Raw genomic sequence first — 14192 nt, forward strand, 5'->3', positions numbered from 1 at the left:
TTGAAGGATGGCTCATATCGTAAAAGGGTTTTACCACCCCTAGTATAATACATTTCCTTAAAATATATACTATTCGCTACTTTCTGAAAATATAAAAAGAATTTTTAGTTTTTTCCAGAAGTGTTCATTTCTTATAATAACTAAAATCTAGTCTGTCTCTTATTGCAATCTGTTTTTAACGTACAATTTAATTATTTAATAAATTTCCAAGCATCAAAGATAATTTCTAAGTTATAAAATCTCAGAAAGACAAGTAAATTTCTCTAATTTTAGAGGGTGTATTCTATAAATTCAAAAAATTGCTCGATTATATTTTATTCTCCTATACCACGTGAAAATTATGTCAAAAAGGAGATGAAAATGAATATATTTCACACTGTTATCTCCAACGACCTAGATACAAAGCGAAGAACACGAATTTTGCTCTGTCAGAGTCCGATGTTAAATTGTCATGATATTATAACACATTTTGCAAGTACAAACGATTATATCGGAATAAGAGTTTGAGAAATGGTCACAATAAAACGGTGAATAAATTTAATTGAAAATTTTGACGATGTCGTAAAATAGTAAATACCGGCCGGCTTTAAACTGTAACCTGCGAATGTGTAGAGCACAAAAGAGCACAACTTTTAAGGATCACATAGTATAAAGGCCAAGGTAATTTCTGGGATAGAATATCTTTCGACGCTTTTACGATCTATGAAATGACGCCCTTAAAGTGGGTATCCGAATGCTTCTGGAGTATTCTCGGGACTGTAAAGTAGAAATGGTACACGTTCGAAATAAACTAAAGCTCTCAATTGTGTGCATCGTACGCTCAAGGGTCGAATCCGTCATTTTACACTCCCTATGAGATTTAAACGACGCAAAAGCTAAGGGAACGCCAGTCATATATATTATTTTTAAACAATTCCCGACATCCATGCTCTGAATAAATCGAATCAGAAGTATCTTTTGAAAATCACTACTGGTGAATTCACAGGGAATTTTCGATTTTCGATTTTCGATTATGGCACGAGGGTGGAGAGTGGAGTCTGAGTATAAAATTTTAGCTTTGGATGTTTATTAGTTTCTGAAATATTAACTCTTTTAGTACCAGCCTCGAATAGGTGGTACATATGGAAAATAGTATGATGATTTAGGTATGTTCTCAGAAATAAATTTTTCGAAATTGTACTATTCGTTCTTTTTGGAAATACAGGATATTTATAACAGGATAAATTAATTACAGGATAATTATAATATTGCTCAAGAGATATTCGTAATAAAATTATGAAATTATTCAACGAATGTTTATAATACAATAATAATATTACTCAAAAGATATTTATAATACAATTATGATATTACTTGAAGGATATTCGTAATAGAATTAATAAAGTAATAGAATATTACTTAAAGAGAATTCATAATGTAGTTATAATATTATTTAAACAGTATTTATAACACGATTATGATATTACTAAAAGGATATTTATAATACAATTGTAATATTGCTTAAAGGATGTTTATAATATAATTATAATACAACTTAAAGGAAATTCATAATATAGTTATATTACTGAGAGAGTATTTATAATACAATTATGATATTACTGGAAGGATATTTATAATACAATTATAATATTACTTAAAATAAATTTGAATACAATTATAATATAATTTAATTATTTTCTCTATTATATGATGAACTTAACATAAACAAATGAGGTCGATATATCGGTTTATAATAATTCTTGTATAATTATTAAGGATTTATGTATCAATTGGTTAGCAATGGAGGGATTAATGATAAATTTTTGGTATCATCTTAAATTATTAGTTAGTCGATTTTACAATAATGACAGTGTTAATTTAGGGTAGAAAGAGTTACTTACACCATTGTGACATTTCACAAATGCTCCTAATCTAATCTAATCTAACCTAACCCCCTATAGACAGAATTTAATATATCAGTATGAAAAGTTCTCAATTTAATTAAAACTTATATAAATATCGAAAATTAATTAATCTTCGCAGCTAAAATTTTATATTTGGGCCTACCTTTTACCCTTACCACCCCTTTTAAATTTCACAGTGATTGGCCATTGGTACCTTTTAATGAGCATCTATAGAATTTAAGATAATTAAAGCTGATTAAAGGTAAGACGATTAAAACTATTTCATATTAAAATTGGCTGTTGAACATAAAAGAGGTAGTTTATTTTATTTCTCTTGAAAACTAAACAATTTGATCTTGTTCTTAAAAAGATTACCAATTAGGTTTCTTGGCTTATTATATAACATTTAATCAAAGGTATTTAATGAAAAGCTAAATCACCACATCAAATCAGTTCACCGAAATTCGCAGACCCTTTGCTACATTTAACCATATTCAAATTTCCATTTACGCCTAACTTGCTCCACGTTTACTATAGCATGTACTAAATTGATTTATTTGTGCCATAATCGAAGCCATCTAAATTCTACAAAATAATTATGCATCGTATAGTAATTACATTATGTACTCTTATAAATTCCTGACTAAATGTATGTATTTCATATATTTTACTTATAAACATCGGAAAATATTATTAATTAAAAGACAGATTCAAATATACGATAATTCCAGGTACTCGAAATACGTAATAACAAATTTTGCATTGCTCAATTTTAAAGAACTTCGTCAGGTTCGCGCTAAATGTATACATTTCATATATTTTACTTACAAACATAGGAGACATTATTAATTAAAAGACAGAGCTTCAAAAATTTCAAATATATCAAATAATTCCAGGTACTCGAAATACGTAATAACAAATTTTGCATTGCTCAATTTTAGAAAGCTTCATCAGCTTCACGTTTTTGATACGCGTTCGAGGATTAATTTATGAATTATAATTAGCAGCTGCTCTATCCAAAGTTCCTCGATATGACACCCAGAAGAATTGAATAAATAAAAATTGAATGGAATTTAATTTAACGGTGTCCTAATAAGTTACAAGACTAAAATATCAAATATATAAAACAACTTATTTAAATATTAATACCACACGTATACAACTTCCCAGTTACACGATATTACAGAGACTTAATACATAGTACGTACGTTAAATTTTGACGGAAATTACCGGCATAAAAGCTGAATATTAACTAAAAAATTTCAGTTTTCTGCCACCCTGCGAGAAAAAATGGAACGAGATGGCGGGGACATAAAGCGTGACGGTAATTTCACTCGCGAAATTTTTATAGGATGCCCAACCTGTCGGATTGTTAAACGAAATAGCGAGTGGTACACGGGTGCACCCTTAACACAGACATCAAATCGAATTTGTGCATTTGCCGATCGCGCAATTTTTAGAGATTACGCGGCAGGAACGAACGGGGTGCTTTCTGGCAAGCAGAATATCTTTCAGCGTTCTTACGATCCGTGAAATGGCACCCTTAAAGACCGTGCCCGAATGCTTTTCGAGCATTACCAGGATTGTAAACCAGTAATGTAACACATCCTAGATAACCTGAAGTTTTCAGTTGCGTGCATCGTACGGGAAAGGTTTGAAACCTTTATGTAACGATACATATATTCATGAATCTGGAACGTGCGATTTTATGTTTAAACCGTTCCGTGAGGGAAAATAAAACGTTTTCGTTATGGCGCCTCTAAGTCTCGTCGTAAAAACAGTTAACGAATTGTTTAATATTTTCAGGTGTCGAATGAATAGTAATGGTCGACGAGTGTGTAATTTTGCTTCCTAGTCGAGTATATTTTTCAGGGCTAATGTTAGGGGATGTTTTAGTGGTATTCAAATTGGGGTGAAATTGTTGGCAAGCTTGGCTCCAGTGTTTAACACTAGGCTTACTCGGCTATAACCTCGACATAAATGCAGTAGTTTGGATAATAATAACGAAGATTGCGCGATCAAGTGAATACGTATATATGTATGATTATATCTCTGTTTTAATAATGATTAATATTAATTTCGCTAGATATATTCGTGCCTTGCCAGGAAATTTGAAATCCGCCATTTTTACAGGTTTAGTAGGCATAAAATGAAGTGGGAATATTTTGTTTTAATTGTTAGATGAATAATATGGAAAGTATGTATAATTTTGTTTGAAAATTGAGGAAACTTTTTAAAAATTTTTGTTGGAAATTATGTTAGTTATAATAAAATTATTTATTAATTATTATTCATCAATTACCATAAATTGTGTAATTATTCAATAATTATTCAAGTTATAATAGAATTTAGTAGAATTATAAATAAATTTAAAGAGATTTTAAATGTAAAAAGATGTATAAACTTGAAAATTTGATTTTTAATTATCAAATGAAAGATATCTAAGAAATATAATTTTATTTGAAAATTAGGAATACTTAGGAAAAGATAATATCAGGAATTATTTGTCTAATTATAAAAATAAATTATAATTTGTCAATATCTGTCTAATTATAAATAAATTTAATTAAATTTTAGTTTTAGGAACAGTATATTGTCTTGAATATTTTATTTTCGTCTATCGAATGAACAGTAATCTGTGAAATCAATTTTATTTCAAAATTTATCAAAATTTATTTTTATTATAATATTATTTAAATTATAATGATCGGTTAAATCGATAATAAAGTTTACGAAGGTTTCATGTGTGAAAAAATCGAGGAAATTTTTTCTTACATCACGCTATAATAAATATTTGATAAACTTTTCTTTAGAAAATCAACAAAATTAGGTGAACGATCGGGGGTCTTTAATTAGCGAAGGTAACGATCGTTCAGCTGCCAGTTACCTTCTAATCTTTATTAGTCCAGAAATATTGCAGGGGCTTGATTTATTCGATAAATTTATTCCTACGATATTCGTCGCGTTCGCGCACTGCTCATAAATTATGCTAAAATTGTTATCAGAAAGTAGGCGTTGACGTTACATAACTCATGGTCATGAAGGATCTCGTGTTACAACGCTAGAACGTAAATGTAGAACAATATAAAACTGTCAGTTTGCTACTAAGCGTTATTAACAATTTTAAATGACACACCACCATGTGAATGCGAATAACAGTCGATATTAATGAATGGTCAATAACAGTCGATGTATCGATTCTACCCTCTTTTCTCGGCATATAAATTCTACCGATTGTTAAAATGAAATGCTATATTTTATTTGAACATAAATCAGTTTAAAAAATTTTTGTATTAAATGATTTAAACGATTAGGCATATTATTAAAAGAATTTTTGCATACGACACTGAGTACCGGATAACTTTTACGAGTAATACTAAATTCTTGATAATTTCTAGAAAGGATACTGGATTATTAATCATTTTTGCGAGCAACGTCGAATTCATAATAATTTCTACAAATAGCACAAAATTTATAATAATTTATGAGAACATTTAATTTTTAATGTCGTTGGCAAGCAATACTAAATTTATAATAATCTCTGCGAGCAATGCTACATTTCTAATTATTATTTAAAACAACGCTAAATTCATAATAATTGCTGCAGATGACACTAAATTTACAATAATTCCTGGAAATAGGTCAGATTTTTAGTAATTTATTGTAACAATGTTACATTTTTATTATTTCTACGAACTGTAATAAATTTACAGTAATTTCTGCCTGCTACGCTAAATTCTTAATAATTTCTGCGGACAACACTAAATTTATAGTAGCTCTTGGAGTATAAATTATATTTTTAACAATTTATGGCAGGAATATTAGATTTTTCATTGTTTCTACTAGTCACAATAGATTTACAATAATTTCTATAAAGAATACTAAATTCATAATAATTTCTGCAGGCAACACTAAACTTACAATAATTCCTGGAATATAAATCATATTTTTAACAATTTATGGCAGGAATATTAGATTTTTCGTTATTTCTACAAGCCACAATAGATTTACTATAATTTCTACAAGAAATGCTAAATTTATAATAAACCCTGCAGGCTGCACTAAATTTACAATAATTCCTAGAATATAAATCATATTTTTAATAATTTATGGTAGGAATATTAAATATTTCATTATTTTTACAAGCAACAATAAGTTTACAATAATTTCTGCAGGCAACACTAAATTTACAATAATTCCTAGAATATAAATCATATTTCTAGCAATTTATGGCAAGAATATAAGATTTTTCATTACTTTTACAAGCCATAATAGATTTACAATAATTTCTACAAGAAATGTTACATTTATAATAATTTCTGCAGGCAACACTAAATTTACAGTAATTTCTGGAGTATAAATTATATTTTTAACAATTTAGGGCAATAATATTAAATTTTTCATTATTTCTATGAGTAACAGTTAATTCATAATAATTTCTGCAGACAATGCAAACTTGCAACGCTGAATTTATCACAATACTTTCCATAAACAACACTAACCCTCCCTGCAAGCGACTCTAAAACAATTACTCCACCCATAACGTCACCCTACCAACCCTATTCGTACACCCAACACACCACTCCTATCTCACCCAACCCCCCCTCGAATCAGTCTCAGTACACCAGCACACTGCTCCTTTTTACTTCCCAAATTCTCAAGAATTTCCATGCTCTCGAACAGACTTGTTTATTTGCACGAAAATTATAAGCAGAAACTTGTGTAAATGCAGAATGGGAATGGGTGTCCACGCTGCTGGCACGGCAGCAGGCTGGGGCCAGGGATTACCTGGGGGACCACAGTTACCGCCACACCATGCCACGACGGTCACGGCACCCCCAGGGGTGCAAGCCGCACCCCCACCACCACCACCTCCGGCACAAATGATGGCCTACCCGATGCAACAGTTCCAGGTAACCATTACTTTCCTCTCTCTTTTTCCTGTCCGCGTTGCATACTTTGTTACGTGTGTCCTTTACTCGGTGTACTACCTGTATCTCGCTTTACGTGTTCTTGCATCAAGTCTCACCTTTTTGATCTATTCGTTGGGAAGCTGCGGGTCCATCGAGTCCCGATGTAGAGTATGCGTCGAGATGCATCGTTGCGAACGCATACGCGGTAATGGCGCACTTTTGCGAAGGAAAATGGCCGATATGGCTGGTTTTTATTTGACACTGAGCCTACTGGTGATTTTATGCGGTGTTTTGGTTAATTAGGAATAACGATAACGTTATCTCGCGAGGGATTAGAGTTATCGAGAACGTTATCGGACGTTATCGGAAGTAATTGCTCGGGGTATTAAGGTTACCAAAAGTATTGCACAAGAGTCGTTTGGTATAGAGAAAGTGATATCGTAGTTGCACTGATGGGGGACGATTTGAGAATTTTTATTTTCTTTATTTTTAGTTGTAATATAATAGCGTTTGTTGAAATCGATAAAAATATTTACTACGTTACTGTATTTTTTACAGATGGTGGATATCGCCATTTTAATTTTCATATGAACAGGTTCCTCAGGTGTAGGACGAATTGTGGTTGCTTAAAATTTTACTGTTAGAATACTTGATATTTAACCTCTTATTTTGTGTCTTCTATGAGAGCTGCTCGAATGTGTTATACAATTTTTATTATGAAGTAATATATAATTATTTAAGTATTATATATAGTTTGTATTTTGTAATCCCTAGTACGAAGAATTGAAACTGAAATTGAAGTTCGAATCTCTGGTATCGAGTAGTGGTATTGTTGTTATAGTGATAGGGGAGGTTTGAGAATTTTTTAAATGAAGTTACTTATGTTTTATTTTTATTATTATCATTATTAAGAAATTTATTAAGAAATTAAAGTTCAAATCTTTGGTATAGAGTGTTGGTATTATAATTATAGTGATAGGGGAGATTTGAGAATTTTTTAAATGGAATTACGTAATTTTTATTATTATTATTATTATTAAGGAATTTATTAAGAAATTGAAGTTCAAATTTTTGGTATAGAGTGGTGGTGTTGTAGTTGTAATGATAGGGGAGGTTTGAGAATTTTTTAAACGGACCTGCCAATTTTTTATTATTATTATTAAGAAATTTATTAAGAAATTGAAGTTCAAATCAACCTTTTTCTGTCTTTGTCGAATCAAAATTCTAATTTTTCACACGAGGGTGGCTCGATGTTACAAGATAAGGGTGTTAAAATGAATATTTCTACTTTTCATTTTATGGGGTGAATCAAATTAATAGACGAACAACTCGTATAAATCTCGGAAGAACCTCATAAAAAAAGGAATGGAAAATGAAAAAATTAATTCTACGTTAATTATAACATAAAAACAATCGCAAAGTCGTGTAATGGTAGCAACTGCAACGGATGTAAAATTTTTAATTAAAAATTAAAGGACGGTGATTCGATCATTCGTAGGTTTAGTGTTAAATACTCTATTTCGAAACTTTATTCAACAATTAATTATATCAACATTTAACATTCTTTTCTTTTTTTAAATTATTTAATGTTATAATAATTATTCGAGCTCAATAATTGCTCAGTAAATCAAAGAATAATATTTTCCACTGCAAAAATGAAGCATATACAACAATTTGTACGATTATTATAATTCTAAACGAATGGATCAAATTATACTGACAGTTTTACAATATCTAGTCTTGGCTTCTGTATACAGTAAAAGATTCGTTGAGATGATTGGATGATGTTGACTGCGATTCGTGTTACGAGTGGCTTCTTAATGCGACTGTTATCTCCGTTATCACCGTGAATGAGTCATATATAATTCTTTTGCGTTTATTTCATGTGTTTGTCATGTGTTATGCGATGAATGCCACACCCCTTCTTCCTACCTGTATGAATTTTAGTACATTTTTCTGATCACTTGCCTCTGTATACGCTGTTTCATTAGTCATATTCATTATAATTCAATAATTATAATTTGCTTCGAAAATGAATTTTCTTTTTCCTTTTTCTTTCCTTTTTTCTTTTTTTTTTTTTTTTTTTTTTTCGGTTACAACCAGTTGCATGATTTTCATTATCATTTGTTTGCGAATCTTGCTGTCATCGATGCTTCGTAGAATATCGATCTTCCCGGATTCGTTCGTGACAATTAGTTTATGGTTGTTACAATTGCATTGAAATGTACAATCATTACTACACTTTTAGTTGCATTTTGTATTTGCAATCACAGTATACTGCTGGTCAGCTGTTGCTAAGTATGAAGCAAGTAAAGTTGCTAACAGATTGTAACATAGCTCTGTTTTTTAAGCACTTTATTGAGTATATTGTGACTTGACAGTTTATTGAAAGTAATTTTGTATAATGCTACGAGAAACGCACAGAATTTTCATTACGAGAACTCAGACGTAGATTGTTTAATTATTGTTATTTGATGAAATGCAAACATTGCTAGAAGTGGAAATGTTATGCGATTCGTCTAATTTATTTGAAGTAATGCGATGTGCTTCTTTTACTTCGATTATGTTTCACATTGTTTTCCGTTATTATTGACTATTTATTAATTATTGAAATTGTTGATTATTATTTCATAAGCAAAGGGTGTGGGGTAAATTGAAGTTAAACGTATTTTCCAATAACGAGTCGTCTTTAACTAATACTCCATTTTTCTTTTCAATTGGATGCATAGGAATACATGATATGCTAAAATCTAAGTGATCTCAATGATCCATAAATGCATATTTGTCAGTAAGCAATATATACGATATTTAAAATAATTTTAAAAAGTAAATGTAGCTACGAAGTTATACTGTAATAATCGTAAACAGAAAATTTATATTCAAAATGGTAACTGGGTGATTTATTTATGTCAACAAATTTATTTTAATTTTGATAAACAATAGAATTGATCAATTTTGATGTACCTGATCTTTCATATGATGTTTCTACCTGTAAGAATTAAGGAAATATTAATTTAATTAAGGAATCGTATGATGGAACTACTGTATTTTAAACACATTTTAGTGGTATAAGAAATTTATATTGTATTTTCTCTAATTTCAGTATGTATTTGAAGAGATAAGAGGGCCTAACGATACATATTCGAGATGAGGGAATACTAGTGAAAAAGAGTTATAAAGCCTATCAAGATCCTGCATAAGAATCTTTCATCGCAGTAAATATTTTTGTATCTTAGTTAACATTCGGAATTTTATCATTTTCTCACTTAATCAATCAGATCTCTTTGAACATGAATTTCGAACAAATTAAGTATGTTTATATACAGTTTCTTTAATTTATTCAAACTTGCAAGGATCTTATGTGTGCAAGTTATGTGCTTCATGATAATCGTGAGAGAAACACGAAGAATAGTACTAAGCAGACAAAAGTTAGCTTACCAATTTCTTTTGTTCATTCTGCTATGTTATATTTGTTATAACGTAGATAATTCAGACGCTTAGCATATTATTAAATTGGAATTATTTACGCATTTTCGTAAGAAGCTCTAAATTCTTGGTTAATTCATTTGGTTTCGTTCGTTGAATAAAAATCCTTATGAATTACTTTCAATATGCTTCACGATAATCGTGAAAAAAAATTAGAGAAAATTATTCCAAGAGTAGAAAAATTAGTTTACTAATTTTTCTTTACTTCGGTATGTTGTATTAATTATAACATAATTTTATAGCATAATTTTTTAAACGCTTAGTCAATTAATAAATTGAAATTACTCGCATATTTTCATACAAAATTACAGAGTTTAAGTTAATTTGATTTTATTTAAAAAACGAAAACTCTTACGAGTCACTTGCAATATGTTTCATGATAATCGTGGAAAAAAAGATAAAAAATATGAAAAATAATTATAAACAGATAAAAATTTGCTTACCAATTTTTTTAAATTTATTTTTCTTTACTTTTGGTATGTTATATTTATTATACAAAATTGGCTTTCCAGTTTTCTTTTTTTTTTTTTATTTTAATATTACGTTAATATTTGCTATGACGTAGATAATTCGAACGCTTTTCAAATTATCGAATTAAAATTATTCGCACACTTTAGTACGAAGCGTTTTGATTGACGTTTTTACCTAAAAAAAGAAAATAAAAATTTCCATGAATTACTTTCAATATGCTCGATTGCAAATTTTGCTAAGAAAAGATAGAATGATTATGCCAAATGCAAATTCCAAAATTACAGAATACCTGTGACATGTACCTAAGCACTACATTCACTCTCATACTTCTTTTGCATGACGCTTAATATGCACGAATACTTCTCGAAGATATATGAGGCTGAAAGTACACGCTTATTCGGCTTTGTTTGACCAAAATCGAGTATCTCGCTGAGTTATCTCCAGTTATCGAAAATCAGAAGGCAAAAGAACATGAAATTCTTCGATCTTTATGATACAGAAAAATGCTGAAATAAAAATTTCCACGAATTAAAAATTTCAAAACGTGATATCTCGATACATATAAAATGCAACTACGATATACATAGAAATAAATTAATAACGAATAACTCGCTTAACATTTCCCACCTATAAACGTAATTCCAGAAAATCGACGAAAATCCAGGAAAATAGAAATGAAGAAAAACGACGAAGATGTATAGAAAAATGACTATTTTCTTACCGTGATTAGGAAAAATCGAAAGGAGTCCCTATATGGAGGATCATAATTGCGTGTTATGGAATCGTGAGCCGAATTATTCGTTATTAAACAGGAGAGATACTCGAGATCATTCGGGGGATTATTTTTATTTACATATTTCGATTCGCAGGCACAGTGATCGCTACCACTATCATCGCACGGCCTGGCTTATCCTTACTTTCAAATATCACTTTGCATCAAGGAAACTGCATCTACGACCTGGCTCAACCTCGAATTCGACCAGAAAAATGTCGCCGGAGAACGTAGCTCTAAAATGGGTATCGTCGTTGCGTACGAAATTGCAAGCGAATGGAAGGAACGCAAGAGACAAAAGCGAGAGGTTGAACGAAAGTTGCATTGTATCGACGGTGTCGTAGCCGATGTCTCGATTGGAATTGAAATCTATCCGTAGTCCATATAATCGGTGCATAAGAGAATAGTCGAGAATTGCTCGAGCAGCGGAATAATCTGAAAACGTTCACACCACACTGATACATTCCTCTGAGCTATGGTTGTCGATCGAAGCAACCGAGCAACACGATTCGTAGGGCAATATTGTCTCTAATTAATTGCTCACACTTTTCCAACATCGAAAGCAATTGAGGTTGAGTCACGGTAATGGTAGATTCAGATCGACCAGTCTACGTGTGTTGGAATGCGAAGAATACGTGAGAATCATAAGGAGAGACAGAGAGAGAATATATGTGTGCGCGGGTGTGTGAGAGAGCGAGGCGAGTAGAGTGGTTTCTAGAATTAGACAGGATCACGAGAAAGAGAAAGAGAGAGAAAGAGAGAGTGGAGTGCACGAGCGAAGCGTGAAAGACAGAGAGGGAATGACGGAGAGAAAGTTGTCGAGAATATTTCTATTATTTTCTTGAAATTCGGACCAAGACTTAACCAGCGTTTGTGTGTTCAAATGGTAAAGTGTGTTCTTGGTTGCGGTCCAGCTAGCGGATGAGGACTGGCTGACGCCTAGCCTTCTAGTGTGATGGTAAGCAAGTACACCCCACCAACAGGAACAACTTCTACAGCAACAACAGTTACCACCACCACCACCACCATTATCACCACTACCACAACTACCAACAACAACAAAATTTCCGTCACCATCGACGCCACCGCGACAGCAAAAGCAACAAAAATCATGCCGCTTCCGGCTTGATGAATTCATAAAGCAGAGGGCAGAATATGTCAAAACATAGTTAACGATCGCTTTAGTAAAAACAGAGCATGGGAAACGAAAGACAAAGAGGGGATGAATTCTTGTCTGTATATATATAGATATACGGATATATAGATATATATATATATATATAGATATATATATATAGATATAAACGTAAATCGAGAAAAACAAAAATACACACACACACACACGTTTCTTAAAGTAAATGGAGAAAAAGAGAAAAACGAAAAAAATGGAAAGAAGAAAGATAGAGGAACGAGAGTACTTGCACAGGTTCCCCTTCGAATTTTCACGTCCAATATAATAACCGGCAATCTTTACGGGAAAGAGAACTAACTGGTACCGTCAACAAATCGGAGGTATCCTCTCGTCCAGTCTGTAGGGTAACGTAGTGTCTCTCTCGGCTTGAATTAATAGATAGCGTTGCCGTCACGGTAGTGTCAAAAGCTTCAGTAATGAAACACGAATTCCGGGATACGCGGACCACCATGTGATCATCAAAGACAGTTTGTAGCGTAAACAGCCAATATTTTGTGTGCCGCATCGTCCACAAAGGACCGATTACAGAAGAGGGCGAAACGAGTGGACGCACAACGTTGTACAACGCTCGTGATTTGCACTTTCCGCCATTTAATCGACGCTGAACTCCTTTATCTCGAGAGAGGGAGAGAGAACGGTAGGAGAGGAGAGAAAAGAGAGATAGAGATATATATAGAGGGAGTGAGAGAAGCGACAGGACGCCAGTTATCGACCCGTAACCCGGATTCATTATTTTTGTAGTTTTGGGCTTAACAGTGAAAATGAATAAGTCGAAAAAAAAAGACGTGGAAACGTGAAACGAGAAATTGTAAACGCCATTGCACGGACGGTTCTCGCGGACAGGCGAGCCGGCTGGTAATCGCGGTGTATAAATGATAAATAAAACAGAGATCGATAAACACGTGCACACTCGTGGAGGATTATATAAAAGTAAATTTAACAGGAAATGAAAATGAAAAAAAAATGCAAGTTATTATAAACGAAATTCAAGAATTAGCTAGTTAGGTAGGTATGTTATAATAAAAAGTTACTCGAGGACGATTCGAAATTCGGCGGCAGGGCGGAAACAGACCTTGAGAAATTTTCCACGATTCCGCGATTCCTGAGGAACTGTTGAAAAAAAATAAAAATAAAATACCGTACCTTCTCGTACAACCACTCGACTATCGTGAACCACGGAACTGAAAGATCCACGTGTCTTAATCCATTTTTCCGCCACTGCGAGGACTTCCTCCTTCGGTTATTATATTTATTATCAGACTCGAGGCCAAAAGACAAATCATGCGCGAAGTCTTCGCAGACAGTCGAAGAGCCGTTTTTATTATTCGACTTGATCCTTTTGACGCGGCACTTAGACAGTTGGATATTTTTATAAAAGATCAGCCGTATGCGCCGAGGGGTGTCGATCGATGCTGTTGGCCGCTCGTCGATCCCGCTGTTCCGAATTCGAATTAGCCGAAAACACGACGAGGGAG

The 14192-nt window shown here is 32.2% G+C and overlaps 1 protein-coding gene across 1 annotated transcript in view; it reads left to right on the forward strand.

Annotated features, from left to right (window-relative positions):
- LOC108546416 (RNA-binding protein Nova-2) overlaps nucleotides 1-13239 on the forward strand; it is a 70120-nt gene extending 56881 nt beyond the window's left edge. The window contains exons 5-6 of the mRNA XM_017898480.1: nucleotides 6616-6796; nucleotides 12440-13239. Coding sequence (XP_017753969.1) covers nucleotides 6616-6796; nucleotides 12440-12481 — 223 coding nt within the window. The 3' untranslated portion in view covers nucleotides 12482-13239. The remainder of the gene's footprint in view (nucleotides 1-6615; nucleotides 6797-12439) is intronic.
- The last annotated feature ends 953 nt before the right edge of the window (nucleotides 13240-14192 follow it).

The sequence above is a fragment of the Eufriesea mexicana genome, unplaced genomic scaffold (genome assembly GCF_001483705.2).
Source record: "Eufriesea mexicana isolate 0111107269 unplaced genomic scaffold, ASM148370v2 scaffold4744748689, whole genome shotgun sequence".
In the NCBI taxonomy this organism is placed as follows: Eukaryota; Metazoa; Arthropoda; class Insecta; order Hymenoptera; family Apidae; genus Eufriesea; species Eufriesea mexicana.